A 24711-nucleotide genomic window follows, 5' to 3' on the forward strand; every position below is an offset into this window, starting at 1 on the left:
AACAAGACCATAGGTGGCGTCTTTATGACTCGCAAACAAACTAAAACGTGGCGCCACAGTTTAAAATATGTAGTTAGTTTTCGGCGAACTTGTAAAATAGCATTTGTTAATTGGGCTTAACAATAGCAGTTCACGAACTGAGGGGTGACAATTGATTAGCTATATTATATATTAAATTCAAATGCAAATTGTGTAAGTAATATAATTAAATCAAACAACTTCAGCAAAATCGCAACGTGGACTCCCAAGTTGACTGCCACGTGACAAAAGCTTAGCTGCTTGCTACGAAAATAACGGTTTTAATAAAAAAGGCAATACATTTGATTACCCATATACTATATGTTTTGAATTTGAATTTATAAAATATATGTTTGAAAAGTCTGAAATTTTTAGTATGTATAACATTTGAATTATCACAAGCTCTATGAGGAGCTATTTTTCACCCCATCTGAAAGAGAATTGCAATAACCCCCTAATAAAAACAAAAACTAGTTGAAATGGAGCAGATAAGTAAAACAAATACGTGTTTTTTTTTTTACATACAAACGCTTGTTGTTTATTTCACTTTACGTTCTTCTGAATATGCTTATACGCATTCAACTCCGTTCGATTCCGATACGCGTATCCGCTTATAACTTATGCCACTTATGTATAGGTCTAAATGAATCCGTTGCTGATTTAATTTTTGATCTCATGTCAATATTTTGAATGCTGCTGACGCCGAGGCTTATTTGTTATATGCATGTATACTGAATATTTTTTTTTCTTGTTGTTGTATATAAGTGTATAATATATATATATTTAATTTAATACATAAAAATTATCGCGCTTGTCACTGCACAAACACCATCATCATCATTATCATCGTTATCGTTAAGTTTAAAATAGTTTACGTGTGTTTGTTGTTGTTAATATTTAATTTGTTGCATTTGCCGTTGCAGTTACAGCGATTGCAAAGATCATATATAAAAATACAAAAATCATAACATTTACATATACACTGCCCATATACAAATATAGAACTAGGATTAAATATCTATAAATCGAAGTTTACCTCGCACACAATCAATATATCAAAAATTATTATTATTTAAAATTAATTTCCATCTCGCAATCGCATCCATATTGTTGTATAAATAAATGTTATACTTAATAAACAATTTCATTTCATTTCGTTATATGGTACGCCTTAAAAACTAAACTCATTCGTGCCACAATTTCGTATGTCATATTCATATTCGTATTCATAATCATATTCATATTCGTATGTTATTCATTTCAAGTTGTTGTATATAAATTTCACTATTTAGTCTTAATTGTATATGGAAGTTGAAATTAGTACTCAATATGTTCAGGATCAACTAGGAAAACAATTTGTGTCTCTAATAGAGGAGGGGTGTACAATTATATAATTGCTACTTGCTATTTTGTTTAATGCATGGTTTTTATTTATTTTTTGTTTTTGTTTAATGTATTTTTTATGCAGCAGTCAATTTGTTTAATTTACTTTTGAATTTATTATTTCGCTGTAGCTAATACTTGTGGCATACAAAAACTCTGCCTTTGCTCTCAGTGTATTCGTATAGAGTGTTTATAGATTATCAATATCTGTTATCTATATAACTATATATATATATCGATTTTTTGTATATATAACGCTAATGCATTCAAAAGTGCTGAACACCACACTCAATTCCGCATTGAACAGTTTTGAAGACTTGTTGCTTGTTGTTCTTGAGTAAATTTCTGATTAATATCGATAGCTTATCGATTTGTCTTGTGTACTTCATCTTTTTTTTTTATGAGATCGTGACTTAGGAAAGTGTTTTTTGTTGTTGTTGTCAGCTGTCCGACTGGGAAAGTGTTGTTGTTGTTGAGTTCTCAAAGCACTCAAAATGTAACGAATACATCCATAGAATTAATTTTTGATTAATTTGTTGATACAGTTACGAGCATTCTATGGAATTGTTAAATTATCCGTGTCTGTGTGAGAGTGAGAATGTGTGGGTATACCTATGTATATGTATGCGTTTACAGTATTATGCGGTCCATAGAATAGTTGTAGATGCTTTTTAAAATTGTTTCCTTTTTTGTTTATTTTTATTTTTAATTTTTTTTTAAGTTTTTTGGCTTATGTTTGTATGTGTTAATAATTACGAGATTTTTTTTTTTCTTTTTTTTTTTGGTATTAACGAAAATCGAAAACAAAAGAAGCCAAAAGACAGAGTTTAAAAAAAGGGGAATGGGCGGCAAACACAGAGCAAAAGGAGACGTTTCATTTGTTGTTCACATTAAAATTGTTTATACTTATGTAAAAATAATTTACAATTGTAAGATTACATACTTAAATTTTTGTTTCTCATACAAAATTTGTTTACAGTTTGCGTTAAACTTAGAAATCGATTAGAATTACAATTATTTTGACTAAAAGTTCCTTGTTGTTGTAAAAAGCTGATATATAATTGCGTACTTTTGTGTAAGTATAAATTATATATATATATATATTTATGTTAATATTTATATGTATATATATATATATATATAGGTAGATCTATATATATTTAGGTATGTATATAAATTTGTATATATGTATATGCTTGTAAATACTCGAATACGTTTGGGCGCCATTTCAAATATTTAATTGAAATACATTTAAAATATTTAGAATTACACATTTAAATATCTGACGCGCCTTCTAACTCAGTTCATGATACATGCGCTGGCTAACGGAGGCGGAGACGAAGACACCACCACGCCCACCATACCGCCCCTTGCACACGGTCACTTTGGGACAATGTAGCTCTTCTACTTCTATTCAGCTTCTTGTTCATTTATACTTGGTGTAGACAGTGAGGGTTTGCGATATTTTAGCTTAGAGGCTAGGTATGTATTTTGATCTATCTACGATTGAACTCCGATTTGATAGCTGCAAGCAAAGATCATAATAGATTAGAGACAATGAGGATTGTGTGGGGTAATTTGTTTAGACCTTTTTACTTTATAGAAAACACCTTAAGTAGAATTGAAAGTTTGAAAATGTATTATGAAGCAAAATTATCATTTCTGAAATATACTTTTTAAAGGTAATTTCTTTCAAATTGTTCATAATAAATTTCCCGACATTTAATTCTATTCCAAGTGCTTTATATAAATACAAAAACAAAAGGTTGCTTACCGTCTATGATTTCGTTTTTGACTTTCTGTATCTCTAATCGCATTTCGCGCACGATTTCAGCTTTCAGAGTGTCCAGGTCGCTGTTGGACAATGCTAGCGACAGACCATCGCCATTAACCTGATATGACAAAGTGTGAACACACGGATCAATCAATTATCCATTGTTTAACTCACCTTGAGTATGGTCTCTTCGCTGGCGCTGCCGAAACGCTTCCTCATTGGACGCGGCGATTCACCGCCACTGTTCGTTGTGTTCTGACCGCTGCCTGTGCTGCCATTGGCTCCACCCTGCGCATTGGATGTGGCGCCACTGCTCAGCTTATGTGGCAGTGTATTCGACTTCTCCCATGGCCTCTGCTTAACTTCTGGTTCCGGTTCAGGCTGTGTAATAAAGTAATATTCAGTGAAAGTTTATACATTTTGTAATTTTAATATACTCACATCTTTCTTTTCGGCCTGCGCACGACGCCTGGCCAGCGTCTTGGCCATCTCGTCCATCATGGAGGCCATGCCATTGGAGCTGCGACCAATGGTGCCGTAATTGCCGCTGCCGCCACTTGAGGTGCTGCTGCCACTGTTCTCTGGAGCAGCCGTGGTGGACTAAACAAAGAAATAACAGATTAATGGAGTAATCAAAAAGTTATAATAAATTTGGTATAGTTTTTTAAAATTCATTTATTTAGTTGAAATTTGTTTCACTGTTTCACTCACCTTGTTCTTTTTGAGCTTGAACTGTTGCAACTGCGATGCCAGCGAACCCATGAGATCGGCTTGCGGATCATCCTTCTTTCCCCCGCCACCTGCTCCCATGCCAGGTGGTGGTGGCGGCGGCGGTGGTGCACCAGGACCACCAGGACCGCCTGGTCCACCAACTGGTGGGCATGGTGGCCCACCCATGGCTGGTGGTGCAGGTGGTGCCGGCGGCTGTGGTGGCGCTGGTGCCCCATTGAACATCTGTTGTGGCGGCGGCGGTGGTGCACCGCCAAATGTGGGTGGCGGTGGTGGCGGCGCTGGTGCTGCCACCTGTCCCGGTCCGCCGCCTGTGCTGCTCATGCGATTAAGCGGCGGAGGCATGGGAACACCACCACCACCACCACCACCCGGTTGCTGCATCATTGGCGGCGCCAATGGCACTTGACCATATGGATTCTCCGCCTGCGGCTGCTGTCCATTGTGCTGTCCATACCCTGGAGCGGGCATGCCTGGCGCCTGTGGAGGCTGTGGTATCAACTGCGGCTGACTGGCATAGACGACACTGTTGGAGCTGGTCGAGCTTGGAATATGGGCGGGCTGTGTGGCTCCATAAATGGGACCGCCTCCATTCTGCTGATGCACTGGCGGCATCGGTGGTTGTGGCTGTGTCGGGTATTGATGTAGATTAAGATTGGGATTAGAGTTTGAGAGCACATAATGAGGTTGCTGGTACTGTTGACAAATCAGGTGGTTGTGGCGATAGCAGTAGCGGTGGTTGGTGATGGTTTCAGTGGTTGGTTGTTTGGTTGTGGTTATGGGTACAATTTTATATTTGTGGGGGGATTGTAAGCCAATTTCGGACGGGCGATTATTCGGAATGAAATGAAACAGAAAGGAAAATGTAGCAACATAAGCAGAACTTTAAAGTTGTCATCCAGTGGACAACACCTTACCTGAGGGGGCGCATAGCCCGCTTGCACCATCTGCTGTTGTTGTTGCTGCTGTTGCTGTTGTTGTTGCTGTGTATTGTAGACGGGTTGTTGCTGTTGTTGTTGCTGGTACTGTTGCTGCTGCTGCTGTGTCTGACCGGGTGCTGGCGGAATTTGCATTTGAGGATTGCCCTGTTGTGGCAGTCCATTGGACGTTGGCCCGTTGACAGAGGGTCCATAGTGTGAGCCCGGCTGACCCGCCAGCTGTTGTTGTTGTTGCTGCTGCTGCTGCTGCTGTTGTTGTTGCTGTTGCTGCGGTTGTGGCGCCGGCGGTGCACTAAGGGAATTCCTTTAGTTTGTGAGCAAAATTTTGAAGTATCGACAATACGATGCGAATATCGATCGAATTTGGTTTTTTTTTTTTTTATTTTAAGAGATCAATGAGGTTATGATGCGACGAGTAACGAGTGACGAATAGCGTGTATCGAGTACGTAGATAACAAACCGAACGACGAGCGTGTTATAATAGAATTATGTGTGTGTAACGTGTAGCGAATGACGAATAACGAATAGTAAGGAACGAGTAGCGAGTACGATGACATTAAAAACAACGACGTGTATGTTACAAGATAATCAAATGTGTGTATGAAACGAGTCATTTTAAGCGAGTGACGAGTAACAAGTAGCGAGTTCCAAGTAACGCGTGACGAGTAATAAGCACGACGAGAGCAATTATAACGAAGTGCATATTACAAGGTAATGTGTGTGTGAGAAACGAGTAGTGAGTGAAGAGTAACGAGTATGACAACAAACAGAACGAAGGGCATGTTAAAAGAGACGTATATATATATAGTCGCGAATGACGAGTAGAGAGTAACGATTATAAAGTACGACGACACGACAAAAAATAGAGTTACGTGCGTGTTACAAGAGGATAAAGTGTTTTAGTGACATGACGATTAACGAGTGACGAGTAACAATTAACGAGTACGACGATAACGAATAGAACAATGTGCGTGTTGCAATACGAGTTTGTGCGTGTGTGTTGTGAGTATCAAAGAGAGAAGAGAAACGGAACAAAATCAAAACATATGTAGAGACTGATTGGTTGATGACAGAGCATGCCTCATGGACGATCTAAACGGTTATCGATAACTTACCTGCTGGTGCGATGATGTCCCTGCGGCGTTGGCGGACTCTGTGGTATATTATTCTGATTTGTTTGCGATGTGGGCGTTTGAGCCGAGGGCGTTATGTGACCGCCAATGCCATTATTTTGTCGCAGTATGGCCGCATCCTCGCTGGTCATTGTACGATAGCCCATATCCTCCTCGTAGCCGTTGCCATTTGTTGGTTGTCCAGTTGGATTGTTGACCACTCGACCGCTTAGCACCTGGCAGAGCAAACACAAAGCATTATTTAAAAGATGCCAGGAAATTCAAAAAGTGGAGAATAATTACCTCAAGGGCATGCATCATGGCGCGCGCAAAGTTCTCGGCATCGCTCTGGCTGGAAAAGTTGAGACCGTATACATACTTGGAGTCACGCCATTGATGGAACGTTGCCGTGGCCTGATTGTATTTCAGTCCCTTCAATATGGAGCAATTGATGACCACCTCGTGATCCTGTAGCTTGCGGCCAACGACACGGAATGTGTTATTCTGTTGATGATGATAGATCTGCACTTTGCTGAGACCCGAAGAAGTGCCCGATGGTACCCATTTCTTCTGGTTGTCATCATACACCATCACAGAGGCGCGGGCTCCAATAATGCTTTGTTCACTGCAAAAATAATACAAATACGTATTGTGATTAAAATGCACAAAAAAGACAAGTTTTTATATTTACGAAAATGTATTTTCCTTTTCCAACATTAGTTAAATTTATTAGTTTTAGTTCGTATTTTTAATCAAACTAAAAAAATATGAAGTAATTATTAAAATATATTAATTTTTATTATGAAATCATTTTAAAACTCTTAATTTCATATTAAAATTTACTTAATTTTGTAAAATTTATAATAAAAGTTATTTTTACAAGTCCTTGTACAAAGGAAGTACAAAGGGTCTACAATTTTGAAATAATAATGAATTGAAAACAAGAGTTTTAAAACTATTTTTAAATCAAAATATAAGTTTAGCGATTGTTTCAAACTAATGTTATTTAGATCAAAATAAGAATCAATAATGACAAGAATCAAGGAAAGTACATATTTTTATTATAATTAATTTTGTAAAATTTATAATAAAAGTTATTTTTTCAAGACCCTGTACTAAGCAAGAACAAAGGGTCTACAACTTTGAAATAATAATGAATAGAAAAGAAGAGTTAAAAAACTATTTTTAAATCAAAATATAAGTTTAGCGATTGTTTCAAACTAATGTTATTTAGATCAAAAATAAGAATCATTAATGATAAGAATCAAGGAAAATACATATTTTTTTAATTGTTATAATTATGGTTCCTGATATTAAGTATATATTAAGGAGGATGGCTTTGTATAGTGTATTTTTACAGTTTTAGTAATTCGTCACGCTTAAAAAGGGGAGGCGATATTTAAAAGCAGTTAAGTTGGTAAGGGATTCATAAGCTGTGCTATAATATTAAAATTCCCTGCAACGCTGATGATTGGTCATAAAAAAAACAAAACAAACATGGAATTTAGAACTGTAATTCCAAATACTTTCCCGATTAAATAGAAGTTCAAGATTTCAACTGAAGGAGAATGAGTCGATGGCTAAGACAAAACGGAAAGCGAATGATTAGATGATTAATTCATAGACACTTGACTTGATTTCAGTTCTCTGTTCTTTTCCATTTATGTCTCGGCTCAGCTTTCACACAGTTTCACACGATTCTGACTCGAGTGCAGTGATCTCTCAGCTCTCAAGCTGAAGCTGAAGCTTTGAACTGGGCAGGAAATGTAATGCATTTCTTTAGTCTCTGAGAAAATTGTGCACCTGTCACGCAGACGTCATCGTTGCCGGCCGATTAAATAATTCTAATGAACTTTTGCGCAACCTTTAACATTTTTTATTCGCTTTGTAGCGTTGACAATTAAAGCGGGAAAAGTCAACACTACACAACATACAAGTTGGAAAAATGCTGCAAACATCATGACATCGATGAGAACTCAGCCACAATCTGTAGTCTCATTTGTCGAGTCGTTGCTTTTGGCTTCGAGTTGTATGTTACTGGGCAAAATGTATAATGACAGCAACCCAACAACACAAGCAACAGAAACAACAGCCTCGACACCAACAACAGCAATAAAAACGAGTTAGGATCTGGCTCTATCTTCGACTGTAGAATTCTCGCAGATGTCGACTTGGTCTGGCCAAAACATGAGTAGTTTTGCACTTAAATGGATCTCTCGCTAGCTGGAAAAATGTAGAGTAGGGGCAGAGGCAGTGGCAGGGGAAGGTGCAACAGCAGCAGCAAGTCCACAGCTGTGCGGCCTTATATAACAAACTCTTGGAGGTAGCAATTTTGAACAGCATACGATTTGATTTCGCGGAACGAAAGTGAAGTTTATCTATGCATACTTATAATTTACCATAGATTAAGTGCTATAAAGGAGAACGCATACGCATGTTTTACAAGAGTACAGTAGTCACTCGAAACATGGCTTACGAAGTGCACTAAAAAATTAACTCAGTCTTTGGTTTCAGTATCTGATTCCTATTGTGTTTAAATTGTAATTTCTGCTGTTTGTCTGTTTACTTTATTATGTATTACTTTCGTAAACATTTGACAGGCTTCTCCGTAAGAGAGAGTATCACGTTTTTTCCTTTCTTCTTTAAAGTACTTAAAGAAAATTCTTATTTAACAGATTTATCAAAGTTTCTTTCACTTTTCTCTAGATAGATATCGTTTTATAATTTTTCTATGCTTGTTTAATCCTCTCTTACTCCTTCATGTTTATTATTTTTGGAGAATCACTTTGCTTTTGCATTTTTTACTCAATTTTTGCATTCTTAAACATTCTACTGGCTTCACTTTTGAGTCAAGCAAAACTGGCGATAAAGAAAATCAACGGCATTGGTTCACTGCTTGCTCAAATTGTTAAACAAATAGGCAAGTGGTCGGTTAATGAGATGAATGCAGATTGCATTCCATTTTGTTTAAAGACTTCATTACGACGAAGACGGCAGCAGGTGAAATTTTCACTTTGTTTTTTCGCTGCTCAACTTATGGATTAATTCGTGCGTTAAGTTTAATGCAGATTTGCGGCACGAAAGCTAGATTATTTTCTCAGTTTTCTAATTAGCGTTAAATTAGATGCACCTATGAGCACATTGATTGCAATTGGAGCTGACAGCGGGAATAGCGGAAGGAAAAGTCGATTCTTGTTTGATATCGGTTTAATTTGGAAGTAAATAGATTTAACGAGTAGCGAGTGGCGAGTAACGAGTAAGACAGCAAATAGAGCAGTTAAAAGGAACGTATATTCATGAGTTATATGACGAGTAACGAGTGAAGAGTAGCGAGTAACGAGTAGCAAGTAACGAGTAAGACAACAATTAAGAGATCGACATGCGTGTGTCAAAATAATGTAAGTGACATGACGCTTAGCAAACGACGAGTAACAGTTCTCGAGTGGCAACTCTCGAGTAGCGAGCAAAGAGTACAGCGAAACCAAATGGAGCAAGTGAAGTACATATGTACTATATGTGCGATTCAAACTCAATATCGATTCAATTTTAAGACAACTGCAGATTCGTTAAATTGGATCACCTTTGGGGCTCCGAGTAGAGGGGAATTACATGCTCTGAATGCAACAAGGACGTATGGAATGGACAGAGGCAGAAGAAAAGCGAAAAGAAGCGAAAGGAGGGAAAACAAATGATCAAAAACATACGTAAAAATTAATTTATCTTTGACCGAATTATGCCGACGCTGAGGGATGCGTTGTATATGTTCTTGCTGTTGTTGCCTCTGTTGTTGTTGTTGTTGCAGCTGCAGATAATGATGTATGTTGCTATAAAGATGATGCTGCTGCTGTGTTGTTGTTGTTGTCGAACGTGGTGATCTAATTGAGAACGACATGGAGCTGGCAAGTCTGGACGAAACAGAAGCAGAGACAGTGGAACAATTGGAAGTGGAAATTCTGTTCGTTATGGACTTGGAAGCTGGCGGGGCAGGGACAGGGACACTGGAAGGGGCAGGAGACTGGGGCAAGGGTACGCACTTGCGTAATGTGGAAAATATGGCAGCGGATGAGGAGGAAGAGGAAGTTGCAACTGAAACAGATGCTGGTGTAGATGTGGCGACTGTGTCTGGTAATGATGATGATGTTAGTGCTGCTGCCCATGATGATGATGATGAAGATGATGATAATGTGGCACCAACACCTACGCCTTGCGGTACGTACAATGGCTGATCATTGAGCAGCGACTGCGTCCAGGTGGGCGACTCATAGATGACAGTGGGCGTGGTCGTGGTCGTCGCCGTGGGCGTGGACGTTCCTTGGACCTTGGGCAACTGCAGCACGAGTTGTTCATGTTCATGATACGCTGCAGCGTTAGAACGTTGTCGTAAGAGCAATTCCTGCTGCTGATAATGATGGTACATGGGATGACGATAATCCAATAGATCCAATTCCTGCAGCTCCTCAATGCTATAGTAATCTCCACCAGCAACGGGCAAAGCAACGCCCTTGGATGTTGCTTTACTGTATAGACTTTGACTGCGCTTGATCAGCAGCTGCTCGGATTGGGATGGAGATTGAGAATGCTGTTGCAGTGGCTGCTGATGCAGTTGCTGCTGCTGGGAAGGCTGAAACTCGCACATGGTTGGATGATAGGCCAAAATGGGACCAGATACGGCGGCATTTCCATTGGATTTCTTGCTTGTGAACGAGGTTTTGGCGTAAAGTTTCTTCATGGCCATTAACTGCTGGTAAACATTTGCAGAGGCGATCAAGCAAACACACACACACACACACACACAAGTACACACACGATCCCACGATCAGTAAATGGAAATATATTTAATATGTATATTTATCTAGGGTCGCAGCGGATCCGTCAACTCGCGCCTGATCGAAATCGAACCTCAATTGAGACTGAACAAGCCAAACGAGTCTCAGCCAAAGTCAAGCCCCAAAGAAGCACACAGAGAAAGAAAGACGCGGAGAGAATGAGAGAGCCACTCACAGAGCGCAGACATAAGAAAAGAGAGCCAGCTAGAGAGTAAATGAGAGGTAGAGTAAACGATTAACGATCGCGAGTTTAGAGCCGAGTGCTTCGCTTTGGCTATTGAATCGGTCTGAAAGGTAAAATAATTACACTTCAAGACAATAAAATAATGAGACGTGGACTAGGAGTAAAAACCCATCAAGAACGAACGCTTAAGATCGTTTTGTCTAGACGCGCTCAAATCTCAGCTTACGACTCTCAGCTACAAACCCTAAAGCAACTGTCATTTATTCAGTCATTCATTGAGTCAGTCAGTCAAACTTACTCTCAATGTGTGTGCGCGATAATTACTTAAGAAACGAGCTCAATAATTTATATTTACCCCTCGAGTGACTATTACAAACATTTTCTGTAGCAAAGCAAGCTGAGGAGGGGAAGTGGAGAGGAATTGGATACACAGCTTGTGGCATGCTATGAAAAATTCATATAAATACTTGATACAAGTCCAAGTCCATTGAGCCTGCTGAGCAGTTGATTTTTTTTTATATTTATATACTCTATTCTACAGTTCTTAAGCGTACATTTCCAATTAACATTGTATTTGTCTATTGTGAATGCTGGTTGTACAATGTACATGTTGCTGTTATTGTTGCTGCTGCTGCTGTTACAGCTCGTTATAATGCGCAAGTCTGGTTTTTAATGCTGTCTGATTTGAGCTGCGATTATCGTGCAGCTTAATGGCTTTGTCAGAATGGGGCTGGACCAGCAAAGAGTCTAGACTCTAGAGTCGAAGCCAAAAGCCAAAAAGCTATAGCCCGAGACTGAACTCAAACTGTAGCTCATAGCCGAAATTAAAGTCAAAGACAGATCAATGGATCGTGTGCCGTGTCTTAAATGATTTGGCAATTTTTTATATTTTTATTACTATTATGTTATTTTTTTGCTATAGCGGCATTTTTATTGAGTACGTTGTCGTTTGTAATCAACAACAATTAAAGTTTTAGTGGGAATATCGAATAACAAAAGCTGTGCGATTTAAAAACAGAAAACACATATAAAAATCGTATTAAATATTAAGTTAAAGCCAGGCACCAATATATTTATATTGTCATTGTTAATTCTTATTAATAAATAAATATACTTATTATCATCTAAATAAGTATTAAATCAGAACTAATTTTCAATATTTACTGAGAAATCATATTTTAGATTTTTATAATAAGAAATGCCAATATATTTTGAAATACAGTTTTGATATATATGAACTTGCATTTTAATTGTGTTATCAATGTATAAAAGTTGGTAAGTAAAATACAGGGTAGCTGATTAGTTGGACACGCTACTAAACTTTCAAGTAGGCTTGAAGGCATTACCTGAAGCTCATTTTCAATGCAAAATTAAATTCGAAGCACTTTGAAATATATCATATAAATCTCTAAAAATCCCGTTTGTTTATTTTATTTTATACTTTCATTTCAGGGTAAAAAACCCATTCCGACATGACATAATCGTGACCCATTTCCAAGCATCTCTTTCAAGAGACTTTTATGTTTGCTTTTTTGATTTTTGGGGCGAAAGTGGGCATGTCATATAGCAAATAATTAAAAGGGTTACACCATTAGAAATGACGATGAACTTTGCTCTTGAATATCTTTTCATTTTCAAGCAATTACCCAAAAATCAAATAATGCACTTCAATTACAAAGACGAAGATGGAGACGCAGACTGGGAATGCACTTCAAAGCAATTAAATAGAAATTATAAAAGTTGAATGCCTCACTGGGCAATTGGAGCACGATTTGGGAAGAGGGAGATGGAGAAAGATTGAGATTCACTCCACAATTGGTCTAAATAATTCACATGCTAATAATCGTAGTCTACTTTGGGGCATACCTCGCCAGTTGCAACTGCAACTGCAATTTTAGTTGCAACTCCAACTGCTGAGCGTCTTCAGCAGTCGTCGGACAAATGTTACCCATCGAGCTGACCAAATGAAACTGTTAGAAGAGACACTGAAACTGAAAGCCAAGTTTAAGCCATTTCCCGAATTTCCTTAGAGACAACACTCCAGTGACATTTAATGATGACGCACCCAGAAAATGAGCCGCAGAACACAACTGTGTTTTTTTTTTTTTTGCTTATGAATCAGTTATTAAACCGCTAAGGGATCAAAAAGCCCTGACTAAGCATACACACACAACAGGGCAGCCGGATGGGCCACTCCCCGTCAAATGGCCCCAAAACAAATTATGGGTATTAACCTAAAAGTGAAGTAAAGTAAAGTCAGAGCTGTCTAGGGTTGGGTTCAACATAAATTTCGCTGATAACCCATAAATTTGGACAACACGAGACAGCGAACTCCGTCTATTTTTGAGCCTAAAGTCGCACAGGTGTTGAAAATTCAACAGACCCTTGAACTACACAATACTTGGGACAGATCAATTGAAAAGTCGCTGCTAACAACGAGCAGCATCATCATCAGGTCGTCAATTGAGTTACCCATAAAATCTATTAAACAAAATAAATGCAATCGACTATTCGATAGCAATTTAAATGACATTGTCAGCATCGCCATATCTTCATAATTGAAATGTCCTTCACACAAATCAAATGCAAACGAAAATCAAACAGATACACTTAGAGAAAGCGTACAGTTCAATTTAATATGTTCTCTTCATATAAAATAAGGAGAAAGAATAACTTTAAAAATTGTTTATAGAAAATGAAAACTTTAATTTTATACTTATGAGAATAAAATTTAGAATTTGTTATTATTTAACTATTAACTAGAAAATTTTGTTTTATTAATATTTTATTTTTTTAACTGTTAATTAAATTGGTTGATATTAATATCTACTTAAACTATATTACTTTTCTCACTGTAGACAACATATGTGAATTACTGCATCTTTGCTCAGATATAAAATTCTGTTTTAAATGGAAAATGCTGGAAAATTTATACACTTACGTCATTTTTGTTGTTGATGTTGTTAATTTTGCTGGTACGTGAGAAAAACTTTACGGTATGTATCACTTTTTTTTAAAAAAAGGTGTATGTTGCTTTTAGCTCCCCTCTGCTTCCTTCCACCGGGTTGTAAGTTCCTCTCTTGCTTGTCTCTGACTCTTTGCTGTTGTTGTTGTTTAATTTGATTATGAGATCTGAAAGTGGAGTAGAGAATAACGACAATTCGGTTAAAACTTGCACGTGTTCCTCTTACAGACACTTTATGTGCCATCAAAAATGTATGGAAAAGAACCGACGGCTTCCCTTTTTACAGTACGTTTCTCATTATACGATGGGAATTCAAGCATATGTAAGTGTTTATACCCTACAACTGCGAGAAGGTCGTTATCAATTTTATTTCGAAAATGCAATGATACAAAGTGTACATATGTAAAACATTCAAGCAATTGACAAAGAAAAAAGTTACTTATTTGATTTTTTTCTTTTTTTTTTTAGTTACTCGCAATGTATCTCATTAAATCTTTTTAAGCTAGTTCAAATAAAATAAAATAAAAAAAGGATAAAAATATTTAGTAAACCTAGAAAATCCCAATTTAAATGTAAATGTCAAAAAATTTATTTTTTTCTTTCTGTACAAATTTTGGTAAAAAAGTGGAGTGTCTTCTAGTCAAGCTGTAGGAACTAGAGCACTCTAATATGTTATCGTGTTTATCCTTTTCCTATTTGAATGAATATGAATTGATATTAGCCCATGTTTTGTCAACTCTAAGAATGCTAGAGAATCGTGACCTGAAAGTGTAATATATTCAATTTGATTATTCAGTTCGATTTTATTGTGAATCTTTGGATTAAGCCCCAGCTGACCTCGCTGATATATCAATAAAAAGAGACCTTGAAACTTAAGTTAGTCCAACCAATTAGCAAAAGAATCGCTTCTTGGCGAATGACAGCAAGTGAAAGCAGCTGCTGAATTAATAACAACCTAGGCAAAACCAAAACAAACAATACAGCCAAATATATATACATTCATACACATTTACAAAACTGAAGACTCTGAACAATAAGCATTGATAGACAATACAGTTTCTGTCTTATGACCTATTTACTTTTTCTTTCTTTCGGGTAGATGACATCTAGAGAATGGCGTGGGGTTTTGAAAAGACAAGTTCTTAATGAAAACCACAAGTAGTTAGTGCCATTTACATGATAAATGCGAAGCAGCGACGCTTGCTAAATGAATCGGGTCAGCGCATGGCCCAAGAGATGGTCTATCTAGGTAAGACTCCGGCACCCAACCATCCCCATCCCCCAATCCCCACTCGCTTTAGGGCAACAAATTGCAGCAGCAGTAGCAGCAGCAACTACGCAGAATGTTCTTCCGCGCGACTAACAAAATGTTGACCTACTTTTGCTCCACCTCCTCCTCATTCAACTCACTCTCTTTGGCAGCCCACAAAAAAGCAGAGCTTGCGTCATAGTTTTGCTAAAAACCTTTACAATCGTTATACGGGTCTCAAAACTCTGTCATCCGCATTTGTTGCCGGAAGTGTGTGCGCGATTTACAGAAACCATTGCGTATATTCGCCCCGCGCTGTTATCATTGTAACCATATACCCGAGGTATAAATCTGGTAATTAAGTTTGTTTGGCGAGAAATCTAACTGAATGCAAGGCTGTTCATTTCTAGAATGTTGGAGTAGGTTGAATACAGCGGAAAGTTCACATTCCAATCAAATAAAAATAATGAATTATACAAAATTCAACTAGAAAAATGATTAAAATCTGAATAATTAGAAATCCCAGGTAAACTTTTGATGAAACGGAATCTGTTTTTCCTCAATATTAATTAATTTTGGTATTTATTTATAAAAGTTTTTTAAAAGATTTTAAAATAAAATGTGTTTTATATTTTTTTTTTATGTAATCATTTAAATTAAAAATACAAACAAATTCATTCTAATTTATAATTTTTTGAAGAAGAAATAATAAAACGATTTGGTTAATATCTTGTTTTTGATAGATAATTCATTTCACCTATTTTCATTGCACTGTGTTTGATAACTAGATTATTTTTTTAATTGAATATCAGATTTGAGTGTAGACAAATCGAAGCGATCTTGTGGGAAGAATTCAAATTGTTCAAGCCAATTGTCTGCTCTCCTGAGAAAGTATTATTTTGAGTTGGACGAAACTTCCCCCGTTGGGTTAATCTTATTAATGGGATAACATTTTACGAGTTAATTTTAAAACACAAATGGGGAATTCCTCATATAGAATAAACAAACAAACTCCGCTGACAAAAACACTGAAGGACCAACATCCAGGGGGGCACATGTGCCGCTTCCTTTGGCTAGACCTGTCCTCAACTGGCGGGCAATTAAAATGTCCAATACTCAACGAGCAGTTACTGCAAACACCCCTTGGACCCAGGGATTTCCCCTACATTCATTTGACTCGTTTGGGTTTCACAAGCTTCACCCCCGATTGAATGACGGTTTCGGCAATGAACAGTTTTCACTGCATCGTTTCAATTTCGCCATTTAACCCATGGGCGAAATGAGGATCCGTCACAAGGGTGAGCATATAACACTCTGGGACTATACAGCGTTTTTGTTTACATTCATTGCACACACTCACATTTATTTCTAGGAATTTTCATGACTTTTACGTGTCTTTCTCATTGTGGTGTTAACTGGGGGTATGATGTCAGTCAGGACACACCACAGTTTGAAAGCCTCTTTCCTTCGGTTCCAACATGCCATTTTTTTCTCATGTCAATTTCAAAGCAAGGACTACAAAATGTTTGCACTCCAGAAAAAGAATACCAACATATTGTTCTGTCGCATTGCACATGGAAATTTGCTAATTTGTTTTTGCTTTTTATTAGCTTAGTTGCTTGCGTGACCCGTTAGATTTGTTAGAACACAGAGAGAAAAAGTTGAAAATAACTTTAAATGCGCTCGACTTGATTTAGTATTTGTAATTTAAGAAAATTGTATAGAAAAATTACAAATTAATTTAAAAAAAAAAAAAAAGGTTTTGAAGGAAGTAAATGTGACAAGAAGTAAACTTATTATTATTCATTGAAAAAGATTTAACTCCAAATAAGCCTTTTCAAAATATTAAAATAATGTATACAAATACTGGAAAATTAATATGAAACTGTGTATACAAACCTCCCCATGGTTGGAAATTCTTGTAATAATTTAACGTCATTGCAGTTGAAGTAATCATCATTCTGCACCTGTGCGCTTAGTCAGCCAATTAACGCCAACAGCCCCTGGCTAGGAGAACAAGGCCTGGGAGCACCTCATATACATGATGCATATGTAGATGTCGTAGTCCTTGCATATGATGTTTCTGTTACTGATTTCCATTTCCATTTATATTCTTAGCACTCGCATAATGCGATTCATTTCGATTGTAACACACTTTGAGTGAAGATCCCAAAACTGGTTTTGCATGGTAAGGAAAAGCATTCTCCTTTGTCTCTCTCTCTCTCTCTCTCTCTCTTACTCTCAGTACTTGGCCAAATTACTAAATTATGCTTTAATTTCGCTTGCTGTGAATTCAGGTCGCCACTTCAAAGTCGCCGTCTCAGCTCGGACTTCACTTTTCTGTGCACTGTGTCTGAATTGTAAATGCGAGCAGTTTATAAACTGAATCTTGTTGATGGATTTGCCAAAAATCGAGAGGAAAGAAATGTGCCTGGCTGGGGATACCCTGTAGCATAGTTTAATATGCGAATATTTAAAAAATCGACAGAACTGCATATGAAGAATAAGTTTCTGATTGTTACTTAATGAATAATAATTGAAAACAAATATAAAATCGCAGTGATGGACATATAATAAACAAAGCTAAAATCCTGAGTATCCATGTAATAATTTAAATTTAAGTAATACAATGCTTTTCTTATTGCATCTAATAATAATTGAAATACATTATATTTTTGAACATTTACAGGGTATACAAATTCGTTTAATCTTAATGATAGCTGCGATTGCTGCTTCTGCTGGGAATGACCTAAATTTACAAGTTAAGAATACGGAAGACTCCCAGGCATATCAAAATCGGCAAACGGAGTGATCAGCCAAGCGGCAAGTCAAGTCAAGTTTTGCATCTCATCGTGGCAGGGCTTCTTCAGCAGCAAATCAACAATATTTCTATCTACAAGCTATTAATTTCTGATAATTGTAGTCGCCCCCCCAATCTATGCTCAGCTCCGTATCCAGTACAATTTTAAAATTAAAGTCTAAGCTTGACCCCAAATGAAACTCTTCGAAAGTGTATTTGCAAGTGGGTATCCATAGAAGTCAGATCCACGCTCCATTTCCAAGTGAACATGTTTTAAAAACATTCATCATTATCTTGGAGCTGTTGTTGTTTTGGTTGAGTGACGGACTGAGCGTCAATTTAATGAAGCGCGGCAATTCTTTTTGGTAGAGAAAGAACGACCGATAATTATTGAATAATGTTTCTTACAACATCATCCATTAGCCCATCCCCTTTCCAATTGTCCATACATTTCACTCTCTTGACTTGCTTTGTTATCGCTGCAGATGCCACAACAAATGTTTCAGTGATAAAAGTTCAACAAGAAAGCGCGCAACAAAAGACATCTATTAAATTATTACACTACACTCACACACACACAATCAAGTTGACCCCACAATAGACCCAGAGCACGACAGTGCAACCAACCTTACCGCCCATAACACGAAGTCGAAACCAGCGTGTTGCAAGATAGCGCGCACAAAGTTCAAGTGAGAAGCGGACATAAAAATATCATAATCATAATATAATCAGTTAACACATTGGTGGTTGAGGGGTGTGTGGCATGCCACAGCAATTGAGCGCAAAATAACAAACAACAATGTAAATGGCGACAATAACAACTATCACAACAATAACATTTATTATGCTATTGCAGAAAGTAAGCGACTGCAAATATACCCTTTATACACAATAATATTCAAGGTAGTAATAGTTATCCTTTTAATCATTGAAGTTTTGAATAAGATCACGAAAGATATATTGATAATCAAAGTTTAAATATTAGAATTACAATCAATATTTTTTAATAAAGTGACAGCAACTTAATCAGATGCTGATATTTTCTTTATCACACTACTAACATCCTCCCTAATTCATTCCAGGGTATACATAGTTCAAATCGAGAGGAAAAATGCAGGTAATCTAAACCAAAATGTTTTTTCAAGCAAAAAGCGTCAACTACCGACCATTCGTATTATTCCAAATACTTCTACGTCTCAAGTGCAAGAGAGGAAATCTCTCTAGAAGTCACGGCACTTAGGAAATGTGCATCTAAAAGCTCTGTATATTTGTGTGTGTGGGGCTAAATACAGCAAAAAAAAAAAAAAAACTAAAAGTATTTTCATGCAATCAAAACGAAAAGAAAACTTTGCTCCGTCAGCTTTTAGTAAGTAGAAATACAAAAAGAAACCCGTTGGATGCCTGTGAAATTTCAGAATCAGACTCAGAGTCACAGCAATAGCCAGACCAACCGACCGGAAGCACTTCAAGTGCTTGCAATTCCACTTTAAGGCATAGTACGGAGTGTGCAACTGTTTGAGGAAGGGGAGGGAATAAAGGGAAGGGAGTGTAGGCATCAAGTCGAGGAAACTTACAACGATTGACTCGATATCAGCTTCGGTCACTGTGGCAATTCAATTTCATGTCTTTTCTTGCTCAAAAGATTTGTATTTAATCAGCATGTGGAGCATTTCCCGTTTTGGGCGAGGACGAGGAACGCGTAGAGGTTCAATGGATTGTGAAATGTCCGCATTACAATATTTTCAATATTACAAAATTGTAATACTCTAACAGATTATTTGTATTTTTTTTTAAGTTTTTGTGTCAATGACTCGATCAGTTAATGGTTCGTTAGCTTGTGCAATGACCTTCCCCATTTGTTTTTTGGAGGGGGCGACCTTAAAATTCTGCGCACTTGCTTTTATTTCGATTGGACTTGGCCACATTTTCATGATCAATTTTCACATCGTAATTTACCTTGAAAAGCAACAAAAACAACAGCAACATCAATAATAATATCAACAACAATACGAGCCCAAAACAACAGCCAAAGTATGTATTTCTTTTTTCGTGCTTTCCCAGAATTGCCCACACAAGAAACCAAACATTTGGTGGAAATGCAAGAGGGGAAAAGCACTAAATACATATACAATATGTTAAAATAAATGTACGTATTTTCAAATGGAATTTCTTGGAAAACAATGCAAATGAAATATCGGTAAATCAGCAAGAAAACTCGCTATAACCAATTGTAATCTCAAATTGCTGAAAATTAACGTTCTCTTCAGAATTTCGAGTTTGGCATGCAATTGCGGAGCGTCAGACCGTAAAATAAGAGAAAAAGAATGAACTGGAGTAGAAGGCGTTGTGGAGCAGTAGGAAATGGGCAGCAAGAATCAAATGCAACACATCCCCGACAATGGCTAACACCAGTTTGTGTTGTGGTAAAATATCTAGTCCGTAAAAAATTGTTAGATGATGCGCCAATTACATTTATATATAGAAATTAAGAAATCCATAGGATTTTACTATCTTTAAGAAAAAATAAATAAATTGGAATAATTTTTCTTGAGAAAACAATTACTTGACATACTGTACATATTTTTCGTATATTTATTTGCGTTTGACTAATATATATCGTGTCAAAACGTATACCTGACACTCGTAAAACGAATCAAATTTAATATTTATTTTAAATAAAGGCGAAATAAATATATATGAACTTTATAATGATTGATCGATTAATGAATGGGTATAAACAAATCTGACAAACTTTGATTACTTATAGGTAAGCTCAGTGAAACAATTACAAACACTTACAAAATCTCTAAGTGTGAAAACTAATTGTACCAACACTTCTGCCAAATTTGTCTGAGTGCATTGCTCAGCCAGCTGAGGCCGCTGCTTTCTAACTCAAATTTCAATGTATACATTTTGCAATTATGTTTATATTACAACGTTTATGCGATGAAATTCATGAGTTTTTCAAGTTGATAGATTATAGACTTTGATTCACCATTTCATGATATTATGATTATTTATTATCATAATTAGTGGGACACATTAAAACTTGTAGTTTTGATTCCTAGTTCATATGATTTTGCGAAATGTGCATAGTATAAACGCAGTTGGATGATCTGTGTGTAGCTTAGGATTGTGAGTGATGATACGAGTACCATGTGTGTTGTTTGTCTGTACTTGAGCCACAATGCGGCGTCGGCCTCCAAAGCAATAGCAAAGCCAAGACAATGGAACGTAACGCCTGAAAAAGCTGCCACTTAAGCGAATTTCATTCTCCGTTCTGCTTATCTGTGCATTTCGTTCATATTGTTGTTGTATCTACAATTTATGCCATACGAGTATATATTTATTTATTTATCATCATGCATATAAATACATTACATTCACAGACTCATATCGGGTATTCGCAGTCATTCATGTGCATGCTGAATAATCTTTGATGCGTTCCTCAACTGCGGTTATCTGCACTGAAAATGGCCAGCCGCAATTATGCCTGATTTTGATTAGTGAGACGAGATGAAGGGGAAAAAAGTGAGAAACGGAATCTTTGCTTTAGCCAAAGTGGAACTGACCTCTTAGTTAAATGTTGCCTGACTTATACTTAAGTCATTTCATGTCGATAGTTCATATCAATGTTTCTTTAGCCTCGTTATCATTTCACATGCCGCTTGCAAGTAAAATCATAAAAGATATGAGATTGTTTCCTCATTGCAAATGAATGACAAAATAATTAAAAAGAACAATTTATGAAAAAACAACAAACAGCAACTAAGAAAATATCAAAAGCTCTAATGAAAATCCAAACACGTTCCATGCATCCGATGGAACTGAAACAAAGACAGACAGACAGAAAGAAAGATAGGCAGACAGAAAGACAGGCAGATAGGCTCAAAGAAGACTTATGAATTATGCAGTTGACGTTGGCGCACCATAAAATTGAATTTAAATGCTTCAAGAAAATAGCAATGCTGTCGTTTTCGTTGTACAATAATGATAAAGTCATTAGGCAATACAATTGTCGCAAGTTACTAGTCGATAATTGAAAGGAAGCTAGCGGTATTAACGTCTCTCCAACTCAACCACCCAGTATGATGGTCAGATAGATAAAATTTGGATAGAAAATACAGAAAAAATGTTGATTCTTCATTTGGTTCTTTTACCCGCATTGCCACAACTCAGCAAACAGAACAAAGCCATAAAAAAAACAAACAAAACCCAAATGCAGATTTTATTGGATGATGCTGTGTGGGAGGGTGGAAGGAAATGACACTGGATAAAATGTAAATCGGCTATGCGGAAATGTTAATTATATTTGTGACAGACAAGAGTTAAATGCGTTGACCTGCAAGCTGCTTGCTATAACACGCGTGGAGGAAGTTTAGTCACAAGCTGACGGAGCAAGTTTATGATTCAGTGCAACTGCGAAGACATAAACAAAAGCAAACGCAGAATGAGAAAGAGTCAGGGGCAGACCACAAGGAGAACGCATAAAATACGTGGAAAAAGTTTGTAGCGATTTCTTGTGTACAAAGTTTTAGTCATCGTTAAAAATGCCGAAAAGCAAAGCAAAACAAACGTAAACAATGTCTGCGTAAAGCCAAGGGAAATAAATGAATGGCTGATAAAAGTAAGTATGTATGTATACACTGCAAGTATTTTGGGTGTCGTCTTTATCTTATCATTGAATAAGCGTCGTCCCCAATTGCAGGTGCTGTTAACAACTAGGTGGGAGACAACTAGGTTAACAGTGTTTAACTATTTTTGTACCTGAGTGTGACAACGACACTCAACTATCTAACTATCGAGTCCTCTCTGTCCTCTGTTTGCGTAGCGATTCATGCAAAAGGTCTGCAGCTCTGCAACACTGACTAACAAAGAGTGCAGAAAATGCAAATTTACTCCCGTCCAATAAATAACAAATCCATTTGAATTTGCTGCTGTTGTTGTATGTACTTATTGTTTTTGTTTTTTTCTACTTTGTGAACTGGTTTTCGGCTTTTTGTTTTAGCCCTATGTATGTTTGCATGTGTGTATGAGCTGCGGGTCTTTGGCCCGCTTCATTTGGCAGCAACATACATACGAACAAACATAAAATAAAATGTGAGTCATGTGACTTTAGTGATGCAACTTCGTTGTCACTTCGTGGGAGGCCATGGAGTGGGAGATACATACATACATATATGTGCATGTGTATGTGGGGGGAGGCGGTTGAGTCGGGCCTTGGCGGTGCATTGACATTTAAATGTTGCAAAGAGGCAAAACCAAAGCCAACATTGCTTGCCATAAATTAAAGTTCAAGCAAACATGATAAAGATGAAAGAGAAGTCGAAACATCAACAGCCCCACCCGCGTCGCTTTGCCCTCACCTTTTTTTTACTCTCTCAGTCTCTCTCACACACACATACACTCAAATTGGCAACGGTGGGTTTTGTTTGTTTGGCAACCTGAAAATAGGGAGTTTGGGAGTAGTGTAAGAGAGAGAGGATATAAGAGAGAGAGAGAGAGAGAGGATATGCCTGCGCCCAGTAACACCGAAAAAAGCAGCAGCAGCAGCAGCAAGAAGCAGAACAACAAAAGAGGAAGAAGAAGGCGGTCATTGCAGTGGAGCAGCCGAGGGCAACGCACAAAAACAATTAAAGCTGGCGCAAGGCACAGCTGGCACATACACATACACATTCACAATGCATGAGATGTATGCAAAAACAGGTTTGGATTCCACAGCGGATGCGACCCACAGCTGTTCCAGGTGTCTATTGGTCAACTTAGTAGGCTGCAAGCGGCAAAATTCACACAAATTTAAATAAAATGCGCAAAATGGCATAAATTATTCAGCTATAGCTTGCACTTTACACAAAAAAGGAAAAAATACACACACACACAGACGCATGCGAAAAAGGGCGTGTTGTGTGAAAGAAGAAGCAGAAAAGGGAGTAGGAATAAAGCAGCAGCCGACGTCGGCCGCAGCAGCCACCGCACTAAAAAGGGAGCAAAAAGCGGAAGTCGTGGGCAAAAACATGCGCAGAAAATGCAGCGGCCGCCGACGGGGGCCAACTCGAAGACAGATTCTCAGATTCAGCAGATGCAGATTATAAATAAATGTATATAAAAAAAGAACTTACCACAACATTTTGCTTAATTCCACAGTGAAAATGCGTTGGTGTTGGTGTCGGTATTGTTGTCTGCTGCCTGCCAAATACTCCCTTTTTCCTGCTGCAGCCAGCAGTGACGCACACACACACACACACTCAATGCGAGCGGCGGCGATAAACGCCGATAAAAGAAGTGCTTGCTGCGTCTTCCGACTCGGGTTTTTTCGCAGTCTTTTGTCAACTCCACTTTTACTTTTCCTATTTTGTTGCGACGAAAATTTTAGTACAATTTATTCGGTTTTTGGCAGCACTTTACTTCCACAGCACTCACACAAACAAACACACACACACATATGAACGAAGAGCGAAAAAATAAACTCCTTTTCAAGGAGTAGAGACACAAAATTTTTTTTCGGCTACTTCGTTTTGTTGTACTGCAACTCCGTTTTTTTTGCAGCTTTAAAGGGGGCTTTTAGGTTTATTTGATTAAGAATGCGAATGCTTTGTTTGCCTACTTCCAATTTAATGATATATTTTGCGCAACGCGATTAACGCGAATTAATTTCGGCCAAACTGTGCGAGCGACAACAACACAACAGCGCCATGTTTGATAGTAGAGTTGGTTTTTCCACTACCCAAAAACA

The 24711-nt window shown here is 37.5% G+C and overlaps 1 protein-coding gene across 5 annotated transcripts; it reads right to left on the bottom strand.

Annotated features, from left to right (window-relative positions):
• Positions 1-526: 526 nt before the first annotated feature.
• On the bottom strand, positions 527-24686 carry LOC117783284 (protein enabled). Of its 5 annotated transcripts, none has more exons than XM_034620608.1 (10): positions 24098-24686; positions 13906-14096; positions 6258-6579; positions 5958-6190; positions 4822-5134; positions 3887-4600; positions 3617-3775; positions 3350-3556; positions 3176-3293; positions 527-2926 (listed from the first exon to the last, which is right to left on the bottom strand). In XM_034620608.1, the coding sequence occupies exons 2-10, from the start codon at positions 13908-13910 to the stop codon at positions 2898-2900; spliced, it is 2100 nt and encodes a 699-aa protein (XP_034476499.1). In that variant the 5' UTR covers positions 13911-14096; positions 24098-24686; the 3' UTR covers positions 527-2897. The 5 variants fall into 5 exon arrangements, with proteins under 5 accessions (XP_034476499.1, XP_034476500.1, XP_034476498.1 ...); XM_034620609.1 differs by having other exon boundaries at positions 3887-4531; positions 4822-5146; XM_034620607.1 differs by having other exon boundaries at positions 4822-5146.
• Between the last annotated feature and the right edge of the window lie 25 nt (positions 24687-24711).

This window comes from Drosophila innubila (genome assembly GCF_004354385.1).
Source record: "Drosophila innubila isolate TH190305 chromosome 2R unlocalized genomic scaffold, UK_Dinn_1.0 1_C_2R, whole genome shotgun sequence".
NCBI classification, from domain to species: Eukaryota; Metazoa; Arthropoda; class Insecta; order Diptera; family Drosophilidae; genus Drosophila; species Drosophila innubila.